General features: G+C 41.9%; 1 long non-coding RNA gene and 1 gene segment (V, D, J or C); one reads left to right on the forward strand and one right to left on the reverse strand.

Moving 5' to 3' along the window:
• Nucleotides 1-240: 240 nt before the first annotated feature.
• Nucleotides 241-752, reverse strand: LOC132870012 (immunoglobulin kappa variable 1-39-like). The segment is given in 2 exon segments: nt 241-579; nt 678-752. Coding segments are annotated over 2 exon segments (378 nt in total).
• Nucleotides 753-892: 140 nt separating this feature from the next.
• LOC132870013 (uncharacterized) lies at nt 893-2,121 on the forward strand. Its single transcript, XR_009651040.1, has 2 exons — nt 893-976; nt 1,654-2,121. It is a non-coding gene; the product is annotated as an uncharacterized LOC132870013 (long non-coding RNA).
• Nucleotides 2,122-23,120: the final 20,999 nt, after the last annotated feature.

Here is a 23,120-nt window from a genome sequence, read left to right on the forward strand (position 1 = left end):
ATGGGATAAAGATAATTAGTAATCAGTGAATCAGAATGATCAGGACTTTGTTTGTCTGTCCACAGCTGAGAAAGGTGGACTCCTCTCACAGATGTGTGTGTATTAGTGAGTTAGTGTGGTGTGTTTTCTCTCGTCCACAGTGTGTGTCATTGTGCTGTATCACATCCTCCCCCTCAGCACCTGCAGTCGCTCCCAGCTGCAGCAGTGCTTCTCTGTGCACTCTCACTGACCCAGGTTTTTGTACGACGCTCTAACACTGTGTGAACACCCAGCTACTACTGATATAATGTAAACTCTGACAGTAGTAATCTCCTGCATCTTCAGTCTGGACTCCACTGATGGTCAGAGTGAAGTCAGTATTCGATCCACTGCCGCTGAACCGAGCTGGAATCCCTGACTGTAAGTTAGTAGTATAGTAGATCAGGAGTTTAGGAGCTTCTCCAGGTTTCTGCAGGTACCAGTTGAGCCTGGTACCACCATACACTCTGGTACTGGTTCTACAGTTGATGATGACTGTGTTTCCTGGAGCAACAGTTTGCACTGAAGGAGTCTGAGTCACAGTCACCTGACCTCTGGATCCTGAAGAGAAACATAGATTGTGTTTGTAAGCTCTAAAGTGGTGTAGAATTCGTATGAAATGAAGTGTGTGAGGCTGTGAGTTGATGTTGAACTCTCACCTTGAGTCCAGAGGGCCAGTGTGCAGATGAAGACGCTGATCAAAGTCATGGTTGCTGTGGGTGAAGTTGCTGAGCAGCAGCTCTCAGTCATGAAGTGTTAAAGTCACAGGGCTATAAACACTCGCAGAGCACTGAAGCATGGACTGATAATGCAAAGTGTGTGTGTGTGTGTGTGTGTGTGTGTGTGTGTGTGTGTGTGTGTGTGTACTGCAGTGTGATGGAGGTTTTTGTACGACGGTTTCATTAGAATGTATCACTGTGGTTGACTTTTGGTGGAGGCTCCAAACTCATTGTGAACAGTAAGTGTGTTTTCTTCTTTTAATGCAAAATTAATTTAGTTCATTACTAATTAAAGTAATAAACTTAACCTGAACAGATTGTTGATGTTTATAATTGTGTAAGTGAATTTATTGTGTGTTATTATGCTCTGATGAGGAATACATTTCAGTATCAGAACAGATCCCATATCAATGTTCTTAAACATTCAATAAATACACAATTATTTATGTAAAATATGTAATAATTACACACTTGCTATAAATTCAACATGCAATAACTCTGCAGTTACTCTATAATAAACATTTAATAAATATAGTGACTGTGTGCTGATGTAAAATCCAGATGAAAGCTGCTGTGTGTGTTTGTGTTAAACGATGAATATTTCTGTCATCAGCTACATTTGTATTTGCTGCAGTTAAATGTGCTGAAGGTTTGAACTATAAAGTAATAAAACTTGTTCTAAAATTATTTTCCCAGATAAATTACAGAGTGGAACATGTTTGTTTTGTTGCTGCACTGAAACTGATGTCACATAATAAAGTAGTGAATGAAACTCAGTCATGAAGTCAGACTTTATTCGACTTAATTCCTCTGTAAGATCAGTCAGTTCCACAAAGTTCCAGAAATATTTCATCCTCATTTCTAATTGTGTGTGAATGAGGTGTCTATGATGTGTTTGTGTGTTTCTCCTCTCCAGCGGGTTCCACAGCTCCCTCCGTGTCTCTGCTCCCTCCGTCCCCTCTGCAGCTGTCCAAGGGATCGGCCTCGCTGCTCTGCCTGCTGTCTGGCTACTCTCCACAGGGGGCGCTGGTGAGCTGGACACTGGACGGCTCAGAGGTGAAGAACGGGGTTCTGAGCAGCGCAGAAGTAGAGAAGAACGGCCGTTACAGCCGCAGCAGCACCCTGACCCTCAGCAAAGACCTCTGGGAAAAGGGGGTGGAGTTCAGCTGCACGGTCTCCCATAACAACGTCAATCATCCAGTCACGTTCAGAAAGAGTCAGTGTGAAGGCTAGTGGATCCAAGATAGAGTTTAACATGGAGCTGCTTATGATCCATCTACAATAGAGTTTCAATTCTACACAATGCTGACATTTCTGTCTTTCCTCTCTTCACTGTCCTGTTGCTCTTCCTGTAGTTTGTGCTGAAATAAAGCTGAATTTTGGACGTTGTCTGTTCTTTTATTGGAGTTAATAGTGATGATCAGTGTGATGAGAGAGTGTGATTAGCTGTAGATTCAGTGCTGTGTTTTGTGCTTCAGTGAGTTTGACTGAAGGAAGTTGAACATCTGGTGAAGTTTCTGCTCTATTCTGGGAGAAATGAAACGATTCTGTCCTGTTCATGCAAATCTCACTGACACCTCTCTCTCTCTCTCTCTCTCTCTCTCTCTCTCATCAAATGACTTTTTCATGAACCATATCTTGAACCTCACACCAACTGTTAAGTCCTGTTTTACCAACACATTGTCCTTTATATTTGCTCAGTCTCACAGAAGTTTTTGGTGATCATGATCTACATTCTACACGAGTGTCTTTGGTTTTGCATTCAGGTTCTTTTCTCATGCAACTGCATCAACACACAAATGCTATATTTTCTAAAGTCCGAGATTGACTAGACCTATGTGTCGTATGTCCCGAACACAATTTTTTGAGGTGAACAGGATGAGCAGTTGTTTTGGCATCAGATTATTTTCTCTTTCATTCTGAGATAGCCTACTTGCTGTTGGTGCCATAATTAAAAGCAATGGTTCGGTTCACCAATTTGCTGTTTGATGGGTTACAGGATTATTGAGTCACCTATTTAAACAAGAGCTTTGGCAGTCATTAAATCTCAATAATAGCACATCTGGCTCTGTTAGAAGTCCTCCACACATCTGTAAGTTGTGAGAGGGGTTGTGAGGAGTGCAGGGATTTTTTTTATGGAGAGGGACAAGTGGTTATTAAGTTGCTTTTGTCTCCCAAAGCGTCCAGGTTGATGGTGTGGCAGCACAGGGAGCGGAGGACACTTACTTTTTCTCTCTCTCTGTCTGTCTCTCAGCTCAGGGTTTCCTGGCTCTCTGGGCCTCCAGGCCGGTTTGTCGAGCTGAAGGCTGAACACCACTGATGCCTGGCTCTGATTAAACTGAAACTTCATTAAAATGAGGCTCTGTATATTTAAAGGAAGAGAAAATGTAAACTAAATACATGCATGTTTTGGTTGCGTGTAACATTGAGAGCCTGTAAGAAATGTTTCAGGCATATTTGACCATTTATGAGAAAGTTGTGAGCGTTTTTGTATCGCTGCTCTAATGCCACCAGTAGGCTGCCATGTTGCCTGTTGGAAGGGCGATGCGTGACGTCATTTGGGTGCAAGGCTGAGTGTCACTCTTCAGTACTGAAGGGGCAAAGCAAAAGGTCTACAAAGGTGACAATGTCAGTTTTTTCACGAAACATCTGAAATCGTGTATTAATGAGCTGCAACCCTGATTTATGGACAAACCTGAACTCTTTACCTGTAAAATGAGGCTGAAACTATGCATTATGCTAATCGTTAGCATGCTTAGCATGCTCTCGACTCATTCATGAAAAACTTCCTCTTAAAGACGTCCCCAGGCTAGCCTACCGTAATTACCGTGGTAGACAGTCCAACCCACGTGGTAATGCAGAAAGAGGGTAAACAAACACTGCTTTACTATACAGCAGGGGTTCTCAACCTTTTGCAACCTGGGCCCCACCAAAGCTGGTTCATTGCAGTTGGGGGCCCCTCTTCTCGCCCCGCCCCCATCCCCCCCCAAACACACTCACCCGCAGTGACGCCACCCGACCTACAGCACCTTATATCGACCGATAGATAGATAGATAGATAGATAGATAGATAGATAGATAGATAGATAGATAGATAGATAGATAGATAGATAGCCCTGGGCTAGATTATTATTATTATTATTAGTAGTAGTAGTAGTAGTAGTAGTAGTAGCAGTAGCAGCAGTAGTAGCATTATCCATTCCATAGAAATACATAGGCCTATTATCATTATTAGGCTATTGTTATAATTGGCAGTAGCACCACATTTCTAATCTGCTTTCGGGCATTATTATAATTATAATTATTATAATAATTATTATTATTATTATTATTATTATTATTATTATTATGGCCTATTATCATTACTAAGCTGTTGGCAGTAGTACAAGACTTATGTTCTTTCAGGCATTATTATTATTATTAGGCCTATTATTATTATTATTATTATTATTATTATTATTATTGCTGTTGTTGGTTGTTGATATTATTATTATTATTATTATTATTGTTTTTATTAGGTATTTTATTAGGCTTATCATTAGCTGGCTATTGATATCATTGGGAATTGGGACCAGGCGTGAATTTAGGTTTTACTTTTTACTGTGCCTTTGTGATCTGCATTTGCGTTAATGCGAGACCTGAGCCTGCTTTGCCTTACAAAGATCCTCGATTCTTGGCGAAATGTTTGACAAGCACAGTCTCAAGTCATCCTCAATTTGCGCACGATTGCGATATTTCGTTTTGAGCGCAGTCATTTTTGAAAATCCTGCCTCACACAAGTAGGTCGATGCGAATGGGATGAGCAGTTTCAAGGCTACGTCACACAGTTGCGGGTACTCCTGCATCAATGCTGCCCAGAATGTCGAAAGAGGGCATGAGGTGAAGACTGCCTTAAGTCTACTGTCACTCTTCAGCTCAATTAGCTGTTCCTGCATGTCAACTGGAAGTTCGTCAGCAGTACACACAAATGGATCTCGAACCCACGCAAAAGAGTGATAATCCTCTGTGAAGTATGCCGCAAACTGTTTTCTCATTACCGACAGGTGCTCTGACGCTGCTTGAAAGACAGATGAGAAGTCGTGGGAAGTGCCTGCATTACTGATAAAGTCTGCAAGGCTTGGGAACATATCACAGTTCCCCCGACTGATGCGGCCACACCAGAGGTCAAGTTTTTGCTTGAAGGCATCCACTTTCTCTGCGAGAAGCAAAACGTGAGTTTCTCGGCCTTGCAAAGACAGGTTCAAGCCATTCAAGCGGTCAAATATATCGACCAAATAGGAGAGACACGCCAGCCACAAAGGGTCATCCAGATTTTTCGCCAGGTCTGAATTGATTTGTGTCAAAAACCGCTTCACCTCATCTCGCAGCTCATACAAACGTTGTAACACCCGCCCCCTGGACAGCCAGCGAACCTCAGTGTGCAGAAGCAGCTGTTCGTGCTCTGACCCCATCTCCTGACAGAGGACCTCAAACAAGCGAGAGTTTAGCGGCCGTGACTTGATGAGGTTGATCATTTTTACTGATTGGTTCAGCACAGATTCCAACAGAGACGGCATTTTTTTTGCAGCGAGTGCTTCGCGATGAACCATGCAATGGGTCCATTTTACAAGTGGAGCTACCTGCTTAACGCGAGCAGCTAGACCTTGCTCACGGCCCGTCATTGCTCGTGCGCCATCCGTGCACAAGCCAACGCATCGGTCCCACGCCAACCCATTCTCGTGAATAAATGAATCAAGGACATTGAAGATGGCCTCTCCAGTTGTGTGTGACTGAAGAGGGCAGCAAAAAAGGACATCCTCCTCAATTAATTTATCCCTGACATACCTGACATATGTAAGAAGCTGTGCCTGTCCAGCAATATCGGTAGACTCATCCAACTGCAAGGCATAGTATGGACTATTTTTAATAAACTGTATTAATTGCTCTCTGATATCATTGGACATATCAGCAATTCTCCGAGCAACTGTGTCATTTGAAAGTGGCACGGTGCCTAATTTGGCTGCTGCACTATCCCCGAAGAATATTCTGCACATGTCCTGCGCAGCTGGCAAAACGAATTTCTCGGCATCAGTGTGCGGTTTGCCTAGCTTACCTATTCTTTTTGCCACCACATATGATGCCTCCAGGCACTGCTTAGATACAGTGCTGTGCACGGAAATTGTTGCCTGTTGCTGATGCAGGCCATCACGCTTTCTTTGAAAGTATTCAAGCGGTTTGTCCTTCAGGCCAGCATGCTTCGTTTCGAGGTGCCTTTTAAGTTTGCATGGCTTCATGCTTTCGTTTGCCAGCACCTCGGCACACACGACACACTGAGGACGAAGATCAGAGGTGACAGTAAAACCAAACTGCAGGTATAATTCATCGTACCTCCGAAGCTTTCTCGCAGCTGGTGGTAGACCTACGTCAGTTGTCTTGGGTTTTTTGACAAGAAATCTATCCATTTTGTTAAAGTATTTGTGAATAAACGTGTGTAATAAAGTTGTAACGATAAGTCTGTAGTAGGCTAAGTCTGTAGTAGGCTAAGGGGGCTAACCAGAGGGAACGTATGGGGCTTATCAGTGAGAAACACGATCGATATCTTTGTTCGGGGATTTTATAGTTGCAAATTTTAACGAGGTGTGAATGGTGTACTTACTCGTGTGAGTGTGTGTGTGTGTTAGTGTGTGTGTGTGTGTGTGTGTGTGCTGGACAGTTGGATTTTTCACACGCAGGGTGAAAAAGGCAAAGGGGTAGTAGACTAGCAGTAAGAAAACAACAAAAACAACAAATTATTTGGGTAGAGCTGAAATGGGGAAAGCAAAAATACAGTGTGGGGTAGTAGTCTTTAAAAAGACTGTTTGGGTTTTGCGCTGTATCGATGGATTGATGATAGTAGACTAGCGAGAGTCGGCACGAGTTAACTCGGCAAGAAACCAGACTAGTGTGTGTGTGGCAAGCACTCACACGGTGGCCACGGTATGCAGACTCACTCACGTGACGTTGCGTCATGTTCGCGTCACGGGCTTAAAATAACCTACACACAAGATTTTATAATAGATTGATTATAGATTTTATAATAGTATTGATTTGTATGTAATAGTCCAATGTCCTGCATTTTGACATGGGTAAATGTGTTGCATCTGCTTAGCTACTATAGCCTGTTAGCCCCAGATTTTTTTTTTCCTCCATACATGAAGCCTACTCGCGACCCCCCTGGAGTACCTCCGCGCCCCACCAGGGGGGCGCACCCCCCCAGTTGAGAACCACTGTTTTAGAAGACCTCGACACATCTGTAAGTTGTGAGAGGGGTTGTAAGGAGTGCAGGGATTTTTTTATGGAGAGGGACAAGTGGTTATTAAGTTGCTTTTGTCTCCCAAAGCATCCAGGTTGATGGTGTGGCAGCACAGGGAGCAGAAGACACTTACTTTTTCTCTCTCTCTGTCTGTCTCTCAGCTCAGGGTTTCCTGGCTCTCTGGGCCTCCAGACTGGTTTGTCTACCTGAAGGCTAAACATGACTGATGCCTGGCTCTGATTAAACTGAAACTTCATTAAAATGAGCATATATATTTCATCAACAACAACAAAATCTCCACAACCATGTAATTTTTAATGGCGAGTTTGAGATCTGATATAAGCTATTATATTAGATTACATTATAGACTTATATTAGATTAGATTAGATTAGATTAGATTAGATTAGATTATAGAGGACAAAATGTAGGATGTATTTCATGGATGTAGAAGTTAAATATTGAACCATCAGCTGTACTTTGATTGTTGATGGAAATGCTCTTGACCCCAGCAGTGATTTCTTTCCATACTGCATTTTTCTAACTTCCTATCATGCTACCTTTCAGTCTGCCAAATATATATATTTTTTCAATTTGAAAATACATATCTTGCTAATTTAAATATTTTTACACAGTGTTCATGGTCAGCAGTACTAATTAGTTTGTCTCCAGATGAATTAACTTCATTTCATCATGAAAAACTTTTGCAAATTCATCAGATATCATATTTGCAGAGTCAAACAGGGTTGGTCCACTTGGACCTCGATATAATGACTTAAACATACAAAGCAAACATAATTCACCTTCTACATGGACACTTTATGATTTTTCCCAACCTGAGGAGTTTAAAACAGTTTTTCTAGAAGCTTACAACAAGAATGTTCAGACACTAAAATGCAGCTTTTCTTCATCTAATATACAGAACATTCAACATTTCAGCTGCAAAGATACATTTTTATAAGAGAAATAAATAAAACCCTCAGCAGTAAGGAGACGAAGAGATGTCAATTAAGTACAATGTGTTCAACATCTCGAAACAATCAACTAATAATAATCATAATAGTCATCATCATCATTTTTAGTTCCTTTCACTATCCCAGGTTTGCTTTACAGACAAACACTAACCTGTAAGAGATGAAGAGAACTGTTGATGGAAGAGACAAGTCTTCAACTGAGATTTGAAAGTAGAGAAAGAAGAGCAATCATGGAGAGATAGAGGAAGAGCGTTCCAGAGTTTGGGGGTCGTGGCACTGAAGGACCTGCCCCCCATGGTGGAAAGTCTGGTGTGTGGGACAGAAAGTAGGTTGTTGCTAGAAGACCTTAGTGAGCGAGAGGGAGTGTAGGGGGTCAGTAGTTCCCTAAGGTATATAGGAGCAAGATTATGCAGGGCTTTGAAAGAGATAAGCAAGATTTTAAATTTGATATGGGACAGAACCGGTAGCCAGTGTAGCTGAGAGAGAATAGGGTGATGTGAGCGGAGCGTTTAGTATGAGTTAGAAATGTAGCTGCAGAGTTCTGAATATAGTGAAGCTTTTGTAAAGATTTTCCATGAAGGCATTTGAAGTGGGAATTACAGTAAGCTAAAAAAGACATTAAAAAGTATGAACCAGAGTTTTTTCTTGTTATTTGTCAGAAGGGGACAAAGATGAGCGATGTTATGAAGGTGAAAGAATGCAAGCTTGGTGAGCGACGTAATATGAATATCACAGTGAATGATTGATTGTATGGACCCTTTTCATGTGACGTCACGACAAACGCGGCCGCCATTTTGGACGTGTACTACCAGTAGTTTACCATAGCCAACATTGAGGAACGGCAGCAAAGAAAGTTTTTACTTTCAGCAAGACTTCCATCATGCCACTATATTGTTGTGCACCTGGATGTAGTAACATCAACAAACAAGGCAAGGGTTATCATTTTATCAGATCCCGACGGAGAAGATGGATAGCGGCCATTAACAGATTGGCAGCCCTCGGCATACCAACGCTTGTGTAGTGACCACTTTGTTGGAGGTAAGACGAATAAAATTAGCCAGAAAAGGCATTACATTGCTGTTAACATTCTGTGGCGGCGAGTGTGTAACCAAATAGGCTAAAATAACCCATTGTAACCTCTTTGTTCTTCTGTAGTAGCTATTGTTGACTAGCTAATGTCAACAAGTAGCTGGTATGTTACTGTAGCAATGTTTACGTTCAGTCATTTGGATGACTGTTAAAACCTTTCGGTCTCAAGTTTTTCCTTTACTGTATTTACTAGTTTACTGTAATTATGATCTGGCAGCTATTTACACCGGATCCAGTATAAATAGCTGCCGGAGCCAACGTCCGAGGTTCCGGAGCGTGCTCCGGCTTGCTCTCCCTCAAATTAAGCAGCGGGCGCCGGCTTGCTCCAGGAGTGCTCCGGCCGAGGTTCCCCTCAAATTAAGCAGCGCGCACCGGCTTGCTCTCCCTCAAATTAAGCAGCGCGCGCCGGCTTGCTCCCGGAGTGCTCCGGCCGAGGTTCCCCTCAAATTAAGCAGCGCGCTCCGGCTTGCTCCAGGAGTGCTCCGGCCGAGGTTGCCCTCAAATTAAGCAGCGCGCTCCGGCTTGCTCCGGAGCAAGCCGGAGCGCGCTCCGTAACCTCAGCTGGAGCACTCCTAGAGCAAGCCGGAGCGCGCTCCGGAACCTCGGCCGGAGCACTCCTGGAGCAAGCCGGAGCGCGCTCCGGAACCTCGGACGTTGGCGTGTATGGCGATGGGTTTTTAACGACATAGGTATACAGATCATGTGGGCCGAAGTCAGGTAAAGATGAGGGCTTCGTGTACTTCCGTACATCAGTGAACAATCCTGGTGGAAGCAGGTAAACGTCATTCTCTAAGCCTGCTAACCTCAATTTTTGCAAATATCTCCCTCTGCTCGCCCTGTAAATGCCCTACGTCGCTGGATAGTGAAGGTGTTTTCTGCATCTCGCTCCTTTTTCTTTTATGTTTTTCGTTTGTCGCCTTCCTCGCATTCAAACTGATTCGAGCCGAAGTCCACTACATGTCCAAAATGGCGGTCGCGTTTACGAAGGTCACGTGACTGAAAAGGGTCTATACTCCTCCAAGGTTTCTGAGAACTTGTGCAGGCTTAAAAAGCACACCATCAATATTGAGAGAAAAGTTGAATGATTCAGACAGTAGGGAATTGGGGCCAACCAGTAGAATTTCAAATTTCTCAATGTTTAACTTGAGAAAATTTTCCTGCACAAAAAGCTTTAAATCTGCAATACAGTCAGTTAGTGTACTGGGAATGGAGTCTGTGAGTGAGTCTGTACTAAGATAGAGATGACTATCATCTGCATAGCAGTGACATTTAAAGCCATGGCTACCAATAATATGACCAAGTGGTAGGATGTAAATTATAAACAGAAGGGTACAAGAACTTATCCCTGAGGGACCTCAAACTGCACAGAAGATGTGGTGGACTTGTGTGAACTGAGTCTGATAAACTGTTTTCTGGTTGTAAGATATGACTTGAACCACTGAAGGGTTATGTCAGCCGTACCAAGAGAGGAGAGACAGGAAATGAGTACATCATTGGCAACAGTGTCAAAACCAGCACTTAAGTCAAGGAGAAGGAGAATTTTGAGAGAACCACTATCAGGAGACCAGCAGTGATCATTAACAACGTGAAGAAGAGCTGTCTCAGTGCTGTGATGTGTACAGAAACCGGAGTGAAAGGGCTAATGGAGTGTGTTTTCATGAAGAAAGGTGTGGAGTTGCATAGCTACCACTCTTTACATAACTTTAGCTAGAAAGGGAAGATTTGAGATGGGTCTATAACTGGAAAGAGACGTTGGGTCCAACTCAGGTTTCTTAAGGACAGGTGTCACTGCAGCAGTTTTGATGGCAGGAGGGACAGAGCTGGAAGAGAGACATATATTTATCACTATGGCAAGAGGAGTATTAAATCTTGATGAACATGTCTTAATAGTCTGGTGAGAGTGTGATCAAACAGACAGGAGGAAGGATGAGAATTAATGAGTTCAGTGACAGAAAGAGAATCAACAGGTGTGAAGCAAGTGAGTTTTGTAGGCAGAGTAGGAACATCAATGGGTGAGAATGAATGGGAAGCAGAAGGAAAACACTGAAGAATTTGTTAAATTTTGTGATCAAAATCACATAAAAATGCCTAACATTGCTTAACTTTATTCGGGCATCCTAGTACAGGAGAGTGGAGGAGTTGTGAACAGTTTTGAAGAGTGTTCTTGGCCTTGACTTGCTACCATTTAGCCCATGTTTACATTAGACCGTATCAGCGGATCATCAGATTAACGTTTTTAAAACGATTAGTGTGCACACAGCAACACCAATACACGATTTGTGTGCACACAGCAACACCAATACACGGATACGCTCGGCTCCGCAGGCATCCTGCGCTCCAAATCACTCCGCCCTGAACAGCGAGTGCCCTCTGGAGGGTGCGCACTCCGGCCTTGCGCAGCTCACAGAGCATGCGAGTGGAGCACACGAGCCACGATTCGGGACTGAGCCGCTGTGTGTGTGATCCCAGCGCATATCACTTACCACTTGCAAGTGGAAGGATGGCAAGCCTAAAGACCATCATAACTACACAATGGGCAGTATTTGCATCAGTATTTGCAGTATTTTCATACTTTTATACTCTTTAATGAAAGGTGATACAAGGCGGAAGTCCGCGCCGTTTTTCAGCAGTCGCGTCACATGACCAACGCCAGCGAATCAGGAAGGTGGATGTCACAGTGATGTTGTCCAATGACGATGCCAGCTAGAGCTCAGCACAGCGTATCCGCGTATCTCAATGTTTACACAGCACCGGAGCTGACACGATCTAGATTGAATACGTGGACCCTGGCGGATTCCTGTTTCCCGGCGTTTCCAGGCGGTTTAATGTAAACGGACAGTGCATCCACTAAGAAAACGAGACAGATACGGTCTAATGTAAACTTGGCCTTAGGATGCTGGAGTAGTATTTGGAGCAAGCACCATTTAGGGCATTCCTATACTTGTGGATATTTTCAGTATAGAGTAGAAAGTGAACAGTTATGCCAGTTTTCTTATCAAGGTGCTCATGACACCAGCTTTTGGCCTTCATTACTCTAAACCCATGAGTAAACCCAGGACAATAGTAGGTGGCTGGAACATGCCAATTCTTTAAAGGGGCTAAATCATTGAGCAATTCAGAGGTAGTGTCATGATAAAGGGAACCCATACCATAAGGGGAGGAGAGTTTATGTAAATCACATAGGGATGAGGACTGAAAAGAAGCAGCAAAGACACTGGAATTGACAGAACTAAGATTACAATAGGTGACAGAGTTTTTAACAACAGGGGGAGGAGCGGGACTGTGAAGTAAGTTTATGATCAGAGATACCCGAAACTGAACGAGAGACAGAGATATCACTCAAAACAGTAGAAGAGATCAATTCAAGAACACGACCATCAACATTATTTGATATATCAACAGACTGTATCATGTTTAAACACTCTAACACTGAGATGAACTCGGATGTGCAGGAGCAGTTATTCTTAATTCACCATCATCATCCTTTTTCTTATCTCCTGTGACAGTATGTGAGATTCGTCAAAGACTTTTGGCACTCAGTCCCTGTAAGAGCTCCTCTGACATACCATTCAGTATCCTGAGAATTGCAAAAAATGAATTCACTAAACCTATTGCAGATACAGCATAATTACTGAGTCTATCAAAAGTGGAATCGTTCCACATCATTTTTAAATTTCATGGGTGGTACCAATATATTAAAATGGAGATAAAGCTGACCGATCTAATTATAGGCCAAACGCAATACGACCTGCCATGAACAAGATCCTAGAGTGTGTGATCTGCAATCAGGTTCAAAGTTTTTTAGATAAGTGTAAAATTATTTATGATTTTCATTTTGGGTTACGGAAATGTCATTCCACACAGCAAGCAATTTTAGAAACTGTCGATGATCATCGTGAATATACTTGTGGTATATTCTTAAACTTAAAAAAAAAAATGCTTTTAATACTGTGGACCATAAAATATTACTTAGGAAACTTTTTCGATTCATCCATTATCTGTAGCCACTTATCCTGGGATAACTTCAGTTTTCTCTTTATAAATATTGAATTAGAGGTTTAGCTCATCAATGGTTTACAGACTACTTAAAGAAAAGCTAAAAGTTTGTAAGGTTTGGTGACATCAGGTCAAACTACACCAGTGACCACGGGAAAAAAAAAAAACTGATAATATCTGCGTAACACTAACAACCCTTCAACAAAAGGATTATATCAAGTATATAGGAGTCTACATTGACAAATACTTAATCTGGGAGCAACAAATTAAAGTAGTCCATAGCAAAAATATAGGAAAGATATGTAAACTAAGATATTATGTTTTGATATTATCTCATCTCATTATCTCTAGCCGCTTTATCCTTCTACAGGGTCGCAGGCAAGCTGGAGCGTATCCCAGCTGACTACAGGCGAAAGGCGGGGTACACCCTGGACAAGTCGCCAGGTCATCACAGGGCTGACACATAGACACAGACAACCATTCACACTCACATTCACACCTACGCTCAATTTAGAGTCACCAGTTAACCTAACCTGCATGTCTTTGGACTGTGGGGGAAACCGGAGCACCCGGAGGAAACCCACGCGGACAACATGCAAACTCCACACAGAAAGGCCCTCGCTGGCCCCGGGGCTCGAACCCAGGACCTTCTTGCTGTGAGGCGACAGCGCTAACCACTACACCACCGTGCCGCCTGTTTTGATATTATATTATGTTAATCTGAATAATTTAACAGATGTTTATTATTCTTTAATTTACCTATATTTATCTTATGGTATTTTGGCATGGGGTAGTACCTGTAAATCCAACCTAACTAGGATTTCAACAATACAAAATAAATGTATTAGAAATACTTTATTTGCCAGTGTAAGGGAACATGCTGCTCCTTTATACTATAATATCCTTGGAATCTTAACTTTTGAGAATATTTTCAAATTGAATATGTCTGTACTAGTGTATAAAATTGTAAATTTTAACTCACTAGTTCCTAAATCATTTAGAAATCTGCTCAGGATGGCTAACGAGCAGCATTCTTACAACACCAGATTTTCAGCAAAGAGGAATATTGTTTGTCCACCTGCCAAGATGAATTATGGTTAATTTCCCTTTCAGTTTACTGTCTCCAAACTCTAGGAAGGAATTCCTACAAGAATCAAAAACTTAGGATCACTTCCATTATTTAAATCTGCCTTAAAAGCATATCTTAAGTTTGGGTTTTGGGGAGGAAAAATGGGCCAAAGTGGGGTGGTAGTGGACCAGAGGAGGACTGGTTGGAAAAGTCCCTGGAACAGGGAGGCGGCCCTGCAATCTGGTTTGCGAAGATTTTTACAGTACATGTGCTCAAGTTTTTACAAGAGTAGGTTATCTTCAGAAAGCAGAAATAACTGGGGTGACTTATCCAACAAAGACAAAAACAAAAAATGGTTGTGTATGTTTTTCAGAATTTCAGGGCAGTGTGTCTTCTCATGACTTATTGCCTGGAACATATGCTAGTTCTGTTGTATACTGTTGTTATGATGGATGTTCTACGGATGTTTAATGACAATGTTAGTTTCTCATTCAACAGAAATTGAGAAAAGGGCAGAAGGAAAGTTCCGACTCTCTGGGCACGAAACAGCACTGCTCTACTGATGAGAAGCCAAAAAAGCGATCCATCTTTTCCAGAATCTTCTCCGCCTTATGATCATTCATGTGTAAATAAATAAATCTGAGTCCATAATAAAATGTGTAATAAATAAATAAATAAAGGGATGTGACCAATTTATGACCCCATCAACCCCATAGTGAGGCACCATCCACGGTGCTGCAGTGGCTGTCCAGGTCCTCAGAGACGTTTAGCTGTCTCACAGTCCCGAGGAAGGTGAGCACTTTAAGACCCAGGCAGTGCACCAGATCTACATGAGTGAATCATATTGCTCATATATACAAAAACCTATGTAATATTAGAGTTTCATTTTGCACAAGCATTATTTATTTATTATTCTGATTCTGATTCTGACTCTGATCGTGATCACTGTCTGACACAAATGTATTCTTTTCATTCATCAATGAGGAATGAGAAATTGGATAGATAGATACAGTAGATAGATAGATAGATAGATAGATAGATAGATAGATAGATAGATAGATAGATAGATAGATAGATAGATAGATAAAACAATGTTTATACAGGAGGCTCTTATCACCATGGGGTTTTTCAAAGAGATCTTGCACAAAATGGTGTAGAAGATTGTGCCCTGAGTAAACTTACATAACATTACATTATGTGGCATTTCGCAGACGCTTTTATCCAGAGCGATGTACAACAAGTGCAAAAGTAAGGTACCAGAAGTGCTGAACTTCTACACAAGAAAGTTCTAGTGTCAACTGAACAAGTGACACAATAATACTCCGTGTAATATTCTGTTGAAGTATCAATACTCTGCAATCAGCCAAGGAAACAAGCCAAGTACAACTCATCTCATCTCATTATCTCTAGCCGCTTTATCCTTCTACAGGGTCGCAGGCAAGCTGGAGCCTATCCCAGCTGACTATGGGCGAAAGGCCGGGTACACCCTGGACAAGTCGCCAGGTCATCACAGGGCTGACACATAGACACAGACAACCATTCACACTCACATTCACACCTACGGTCAATTTAGAGTCACCAGTTAACCTAACCTGCATGTCTTTGGACTGGGGGAAACCGGAGCACCCGGAGGAAACCCACGCGAACACGGGGAGAACATGCAAACTCCACACAGAAGGGCCCTCGCTGGCCCCGGGGCTCGAACCCAGGACCTTCTTGCTGTGAGGCGACAGCGCTAACCACTACACCACCGTGCCGCCCCAAGTACAACTAAATAGAAAAATAAAACTCCAACAGCTAACCCCAGGCTAGACAGTACACAGCTTGGGTTGGCCTAGACTGATACGCAGTGACAAACAGGGGAGAGTTGGAGCCTGAAGAGGTGGGTCTTCAGTGTGCGCTTGAAGGTGGGCAGGGAGTTGGCAGTCAGGAATAAGACATTCTATGGCTCTGATAAATAGGCAACATATTATTGGACACATTTACAGAATGTTCATGAAGTAAACCTGCCCTGAGTGTGAGCCGAATTTCCCTGCGTTTGATACACACATGATAGACACATTCAAGAACGTCCATCTTATTGAACTTCCAGATGTTAGAAAATGTTAAGTAGGCTAATTTGGATGGATAAAATTGGGTGGAGAAAGCAATGACAAATGACAGACATGAGGAAGGGCAGTATTCTTTCCAGCATTCATACCACACACACACACACACACACACACACGTTTGTTTCACTATCCCTGTGAGGACCTTCCATTGACAATGATTATTGCAGTTAATTAATGCTGTGCCTGCACCTCAACCTAACCCTAACATTCACCTCAGTAATGAAAAGGGAACTTTTTGGCACTTTTAATTATTTTATTTATTTAACCTCCTAAGACCCAAGCTGTTTTTTTTACATGCATTTTTTATTTCTTTTTGCTATTTGGGCTTATTAGAACCTGATTAGAATAAAAACTAAGCATCATCTTTGATAAGATGTACTTTTTGAGAAAAAGTATGTCCACATATGTGGATTCTTGTTCTGAATTTCTAAAAAGTGCTGTCCACATATGTGGACGCTAGGTCCTAGGAGGTTAAATAAAAAAAATAGAAATTTCCTCATGGGGACCATCCAAATGTCCTCACAAGGTCAAAATTGTCAGATTTTACTATCCATGTGGGGACATCTGGTCCTCAGCAGTATATAAACACAGACAGACAGACAGACAGACAGACAGACAGATAGATAGATAGATAGATAGATAGATAGATAGATAGATAGATAGATGCTCGACTGCTGCCCTCTTGTGGACAATAACACAAAGTGCATTTGCTTTTTTGTGATTCCTTTAACCCAGTCCACTTCATTACCTTAAAATGCAATACATTGTAAATATTCAACACTTAATAAAACTGATCCTTTCTTATTAGCAGCACAAATAATATTTCAACAGTATGAACTACACACACAAAACCCTTCCACATGCCAGAGGAATAGATCATACCATGGCTAAAATCACAGAGATCACTTTTTCTTCCCTTACAGAAAAAACACATGAACTTCCCATGTATTTCACATGTGATCACATGTGAAAAGTCACATGTGAAGTTCATGTGGTTTTTCTGTAAGGGTTTCCTGTTCTGATGTTTGATATCCCAAAGTCCCGCAGTTCAGAAACATGACAAAGTCCCACTACTCGATTATACCTTTGGCATTAGGCGGAAAAAAAAAAATTTCTGTTTTCTTTTGAAAAATAGCAGGAAATGTTTTAGCCGGGGTGGCACGGTGGCGTAGTGGTTAGTGCTGTCGCCTCTCAGCAAGAAGGTCCAGGTTCGAGCCCTGTGGCTGGCGAGGACCTTTCTGTGCGGAGTTTGCATGTCCTCCCCGTGTCTGTGTGGGTTTCCTCCAGATGCTCCAGTTTCCCCCACAGTCCAAAGACATGCAGGTTAGGTGAACTGGTGACTCTAAAATTGACCGTAGGTGTGAATGTGAGTGTGAATCTCGGGCGATTCCTCTAAGACAACAAGGGAGGCTCAGCCTCCTCTAAAAATGACGAATATCGTGTAGGATGAATTGCGGTAGGCTTATGTTATAGCCGACCTTATAACATTGCTATTTCAGATCCAGAATCATAGAAATGTGCTCAACCCAACTACAGTGCAAAATCATTCCGTTATAACTTTCCCCAGTTCACCTAATGTGTGCGTGAGTTTTTCCCCCTCGTGACAGCGCGATGCAGCCCAGCCTCAGTGCACTTCAATGGCATTTGGGAGCTATGCACTTTCAATATCAAAATGCAAGACGATTATTGGACAAATACTGCGAAAACGCCCGCCCACGGACTCCCAGCCTCACAGTGGGAGGGACATGGCAGTTTCCGCGAGGAGACTGGTGATTGGTGAAAGCGGCCGGATATTTTCTTTGATTGACAGCTTGTTCCAAATATAGACAGGCAGCGGTGAATTTCAGTTCAGTCCCATGCGGATTCGCAAGTGCTGTGGTGTATTGTAAGAGATCAGCTTACATTTCGATTTCATTCATTACATACGGTTTCTACCAGCTTTTTTAGTTTGTATATATTTTCATTGTAAATAAAGTGTAAATATAGTGTTGTCAAGTTTGCTATCTTAGTTCCAGAAATTTCATTTATTTGAGTGACTGAACTTGAACTTGAGGGGGCTAGTCAGCTAGCAAGAAAGCTGCGCACGGATGCCAAGCATTGTTGATTTAATTTTGGCCAAGCCATTTGCCAGTCTTCCTTTCGAGGAAAAAATTAAAATTAAAGAGCAGGGTAGACCAACGCTTCAAATTGACTTGGTGAAAAAGGTAGGGAATAATACTCGTTCCTTTCAGCTCTCCTGGTACGAGAAAGTGAATTGGCTAACAGCAAGTTCAGTGATGAGGAAAATGTATTGTTGGCCATGCCTCTTGATTAAACCCGGATCCGTGATTTGGTCAAACGTGGGCTTAGATGACCTGCACAATTTCACAAGGGCATATAAAAGACACGAGATCAGCAATGACCATGTACTCAAAGTCGACTCAGCAACCTTGCTCTACTTGCAATTGAGAGGAAGTTAGTGAAGTCTCTAGAGAAGACTCCCACCTGATATGGCAGGGTAACTGAACATTTTCTAGAAAAAGAAAGGAGGGCAGAATTTTCTTTTAAATAATACAGATATGGTGGTGACCCACATCAACAACAGTAAATAGGCTACTTTAGTAATATGTCATGGATGGACCAAAAATATAGACTCTATTTAAAATGTTTATGCTGAGTATATTATATTGGAATATATATTTCTCTGGATATGAATTAAACACAGCTACAATTTGGAAAACATTTTTAAACAAAAACACAGCCGAGAACATTTCACACTACAGACCTGGATTAAAAGTGAAGGGTTATCAAAGTTGCCAATAAAACATTTCTCAGTCAAAATAAGTAAAATATAGGGAAAGTGTCATTGAATGAAATGTGTGGCACCCAGCTCTATGTTTGGCTCCCCAAGGTCAGTGCTTGTGCCTATTCCAGAACACTCTGCTGTTACTGCTGAGGTTCCTGAAAAAGAGCTGCTTTCAATAATGATCAATTTTTAAACCACATGCCACATGCCACAATTTTAAAATATAGAATGTTAAAATAAACCCCCCCAACACCACAATCATGTATATTGGACAGTAGGCTAATGGGCCAAAAGAACCTGTTATTTCACAGTTTGTGACCCTGCCAACAATCAGCCAGATCAGAGGCAAGAGTATGGGCAAAATTGATGTGTTTTTTCTTTTTTCTTTTAAAATCTCGAAATATCGTAACCGACCAGCCTCCCCTGTTTGAAAGACTACCAGCCGCCACTGGTGTGAATGGTTGTCTGTGTCTATTATGTCAGCCTGGTGATGACCTGGCGACTTGTCCAGGGTGTACCCCGCCTTTCACCCGTAGTCAGCTGGGATAGGCTCCAGCTTGCCTGCGACCCTGTAGAACAGGATAAAGCAGCTAGAGATAATGAAATGAGAAGAGATGTTTTAGTCAATCAGAAGTCTGTGTTTCAAACAAAGAAAATCATTTTACAATGATTTTAATAGGAGCTGCCATTTTGGTTTGGGGCGATTCTGGGGCAGTCCTAGGGTGAGTCTCCCAAATAGGGACCCAACTTAAAAACAATGGAAGAAACTTAGAGCTCGGTGTTCTTCTAGGAAATCATTCACGCTTGTATTTGGTCTGTACAATAAAAGTGTTTAAGGCAACTTCTTTTGTATAAGTATATATATGTTTTGGATACTTTAGAGATACAGACTTCCACAACAAGAGCTTACTAGACTTTTCACCTTATTCAGAATAAGACTGCCTCAGTTTCATCAGGCTTTTAGTTGCCTTATTTACAGTGGTGCTTGAAAGTTTGTGAACCCTTTAGAATTTTCTATATTTCTGCATAAATATGACCTAAAACATCATCAGATTTTCACACAAGTCCGAAAAATAGATAAAGAGAACCCAGTTAAACAAATGAGACAAAAATATTATACTTGGCCATTTATTTACAGAGGAAAATGATCTAAAATTACATAGCTGTGAGTTGCAAAAGTATGTGAAACTCTCGGATTAGCAGTTAATTTGAAGGTAAAATTAGAGTCAGGTGTTTTCAATCAGTGGGATGACAATCAGGTGTTAGTGGGCACCCTGTTTTATTTAAAGAACAGGTATCTATCAAAGTCTGCTCTTCACAACACATGTTTGTGGAAGTGTATCATGGCACAAACAAAGGAGATTTCTGAGGACCTCAGAAAAAGCGTTGTTGATGCTCATCAGGCTGGAAAAGGTAACAAAACCATCTCTAAAGAGTTTGGACTCCACCAATGCACAGTCAGACAGATTGTGTCCAAATGGAGGGAATTCAAGACCATTGTTACCCTCCCCAGGAGTGGTTGACCAACAAAAATCACTCCAAGATCAAGGCGTGTAATAGTCAGCGAGGTCACAAAGGACCCCAGGGTAACTTCTAAGCAACTGAAGGCCTCTCTCACATTGACTAATGTTAATGTTCATGAGTCCACCATCAGGAGAACACTGAATAACAATGGTGTGCATGGCAGGGTTGCAAGGAAAAGCCACTGCTCTCCAAAAAGAACATTGCTGCTCATCTGTAGTTTGATAAAGATCACGCAGACAAGCCAGAAGGCTATTGGAAAAATGTTTTGTGGATGGATGAGACCAAAATAGAACTTTTTGGTTTAAATGAGAAGCGTTATGTTTGGAGAAAGGAAAGCACTGCATTCAAGCATCAGAACCTTATCCCATCTGTGAAACATGGTGGTGGCAGTATCATGGTTTGGGCCTGTTTTACTGCATCTGGGCCAGGACAGCTTGCCATCATTGATGGAACAATGAATTCTGAATTATACCAACAAATTCTAAAGGAAAATGTCAGGACATCTGTCCATGAACTGAATCTCAAGAGAAGGTGGGTCATGCAGCAAGAAAACGACCCTAAGCACACAAGTCATTCTACCAAAGAATGGTTAAAGAAGAATAAAGTTAATGTTTTGGAATGGCCAAGTCAAAGTCCTGACCTTAATCCAATCGAAATGTTGTGGAAGGACCTGAAGCGAGCAGTTCATGTGAGGAAACCCAGCAACATCCCAGAGTTGAAGCTGTTCTGTATGGAGGAACGGGCTAAAATTCCTCCAAGCCGGTGTGCAGGACTGATCAACAGTTACCGGAAACATTTAGTTGCAGTTATTGCTGCACAAGGGGGTCACACCAGATACTGAAAGCAAAGGTTCACATCCTTTTGCCACTCACAGATATGTAATATTGGATCATTTTCCTCAGTAAATAAATGACCAAGTATAATATTTTTGTCTCATTTGTTTAACTGGGTTCTCTTTATCTACTTTTAGGACTTGTGTGAAAATCTGATGTTGTTTTAGGTCATATTTATGCAGAAATATAGAAAATTCTAAAGGGTTCACAAACTTTTAAGCACCACTGTATAGATAGAACATTATATTTACCTCTTAACTCAATCTGTTCTACAAATTACTGCTGGGAGGGGTTTGCAATGTAGGCTGTTTCAGTGTCCTTTATCGTTTTTTTTTTTTTTTCTAGTTGTTCCATCTCCAATCTACAGAGTCTGTTTGGAGCTTGTGAAATGCATCATCTGGCCTCTCAAGAAGGCTTTAAAACTTCCCATCATATAGCAGCAGATGTCTGATTTGTATTATATTCAAAATAATAATCAATTTGCATCCCAAAAAACTCCAGAAATTCTGGATCCCTCAACCAAAATGACTGAAGACACCATCTTGGGGAGTGTTTCAAAGATTGAGGCATGTTCAGGGTAAATGAAGAAGTCAGTTGATTCTGGGGAATTCACAGTTTTGGTTCTATTGGACCTTTCATCTGCCTTTGATACTCATCTCATTATCTCTAGCCGCTTTATCCTGTTCTACAGGGTCGCAGTCAAGCTGGAGCCTGTATCCTGTGGGTACATGTGGCTACTGCTTATAATTAAAATTGTTTTCTGATACCATGTCCATACAATAAATATAGCATACATATTTACTCTCTGAGGTAGTAGTCACAAAAATGAAGCGTAATCCAAAAATGAACAATTTAAAAATCACAGAAGTAAAATATACCAAGTGTCTGTACTTTATATTATTCTCCTCTTACCTCTTACAGTTTTTTAACCATTGTTTGATGCAAGTCAAGCAGTTAATGAATGAAGACAGTTTATAGAATGCTGTAGCCTTGAAAGAGCAGTACAGTTGGCTCTCATCAGCATAAAGATGGCAAGGTACATTGCTGAACTGCCTGATTATCTGTCCTAGAGGGAGTACATACAAGAAGAACAGCAAGGTCCCAAGATAGAACCTTGAGTTACCCCACATGAAAGCCCTGTTTCTGCCATAATCTGAGTAGCAAAACCACTGAAACTTCTGCCAGAAAGGTAGGATGAAAACCATTCTAAAACTGACCCAGACATCCCGACCATGTCTGGAAGTCTGTTAATCGTAATATTATGATCAACAGTATCAAAGGCAGGGCGGCATGGTGATGTAGTGGTTAGCGCTGTCGCCTCACAGCAAGAAGGTCCGGGTTCGAGCCCCGTGGCCAGCGAATGCCTTTCTGTGTGGAGTTTGCATGTTCTCCCCATGTCCGTGTGGGTTTCCTCCGGGTGCTCCGGTTTCCCCCACAGTCCAAAGACATGCAGGTTAGGTTAACTGGTGACTCTAAATTGACCATAGGTGTGAATGTGAGTATGATTGGTTGTCTGTGTCTATGTGTCAGCCCTGTGATGACCTGGCGACTTGTCTAGGGTGTACCCCACCGTTCGCCCATAGTCAGCTGGGATAGGCTCCAGCTTGCCTGCGACCCTGTAGAAGGATAAAGCGGCTAGAGATAATGAGATGAGATGAGACAAATCAGACATCTGCTGCTATATGATGGGAAGTTTTAAAGCCTTCTTGAGAGGCCAGATGATGCATTTCACA

The sequence above is a fragment of the Neoarius graeffei genome, chromosome 21, assembly GCF_027579695.1.
Source record: "Neoarius graeffei isolate fNeoGra1 chromosome 21, fNeoGra1.pri, whole genome shotgun sequence".
In the NCBI taxonomy this organism is placed as follows: Eukaryota; Metazoa; Chordata; class Actinopteri; order Siluriformes; family Ariidae; genus Neoarius; species Neoarius graeffei.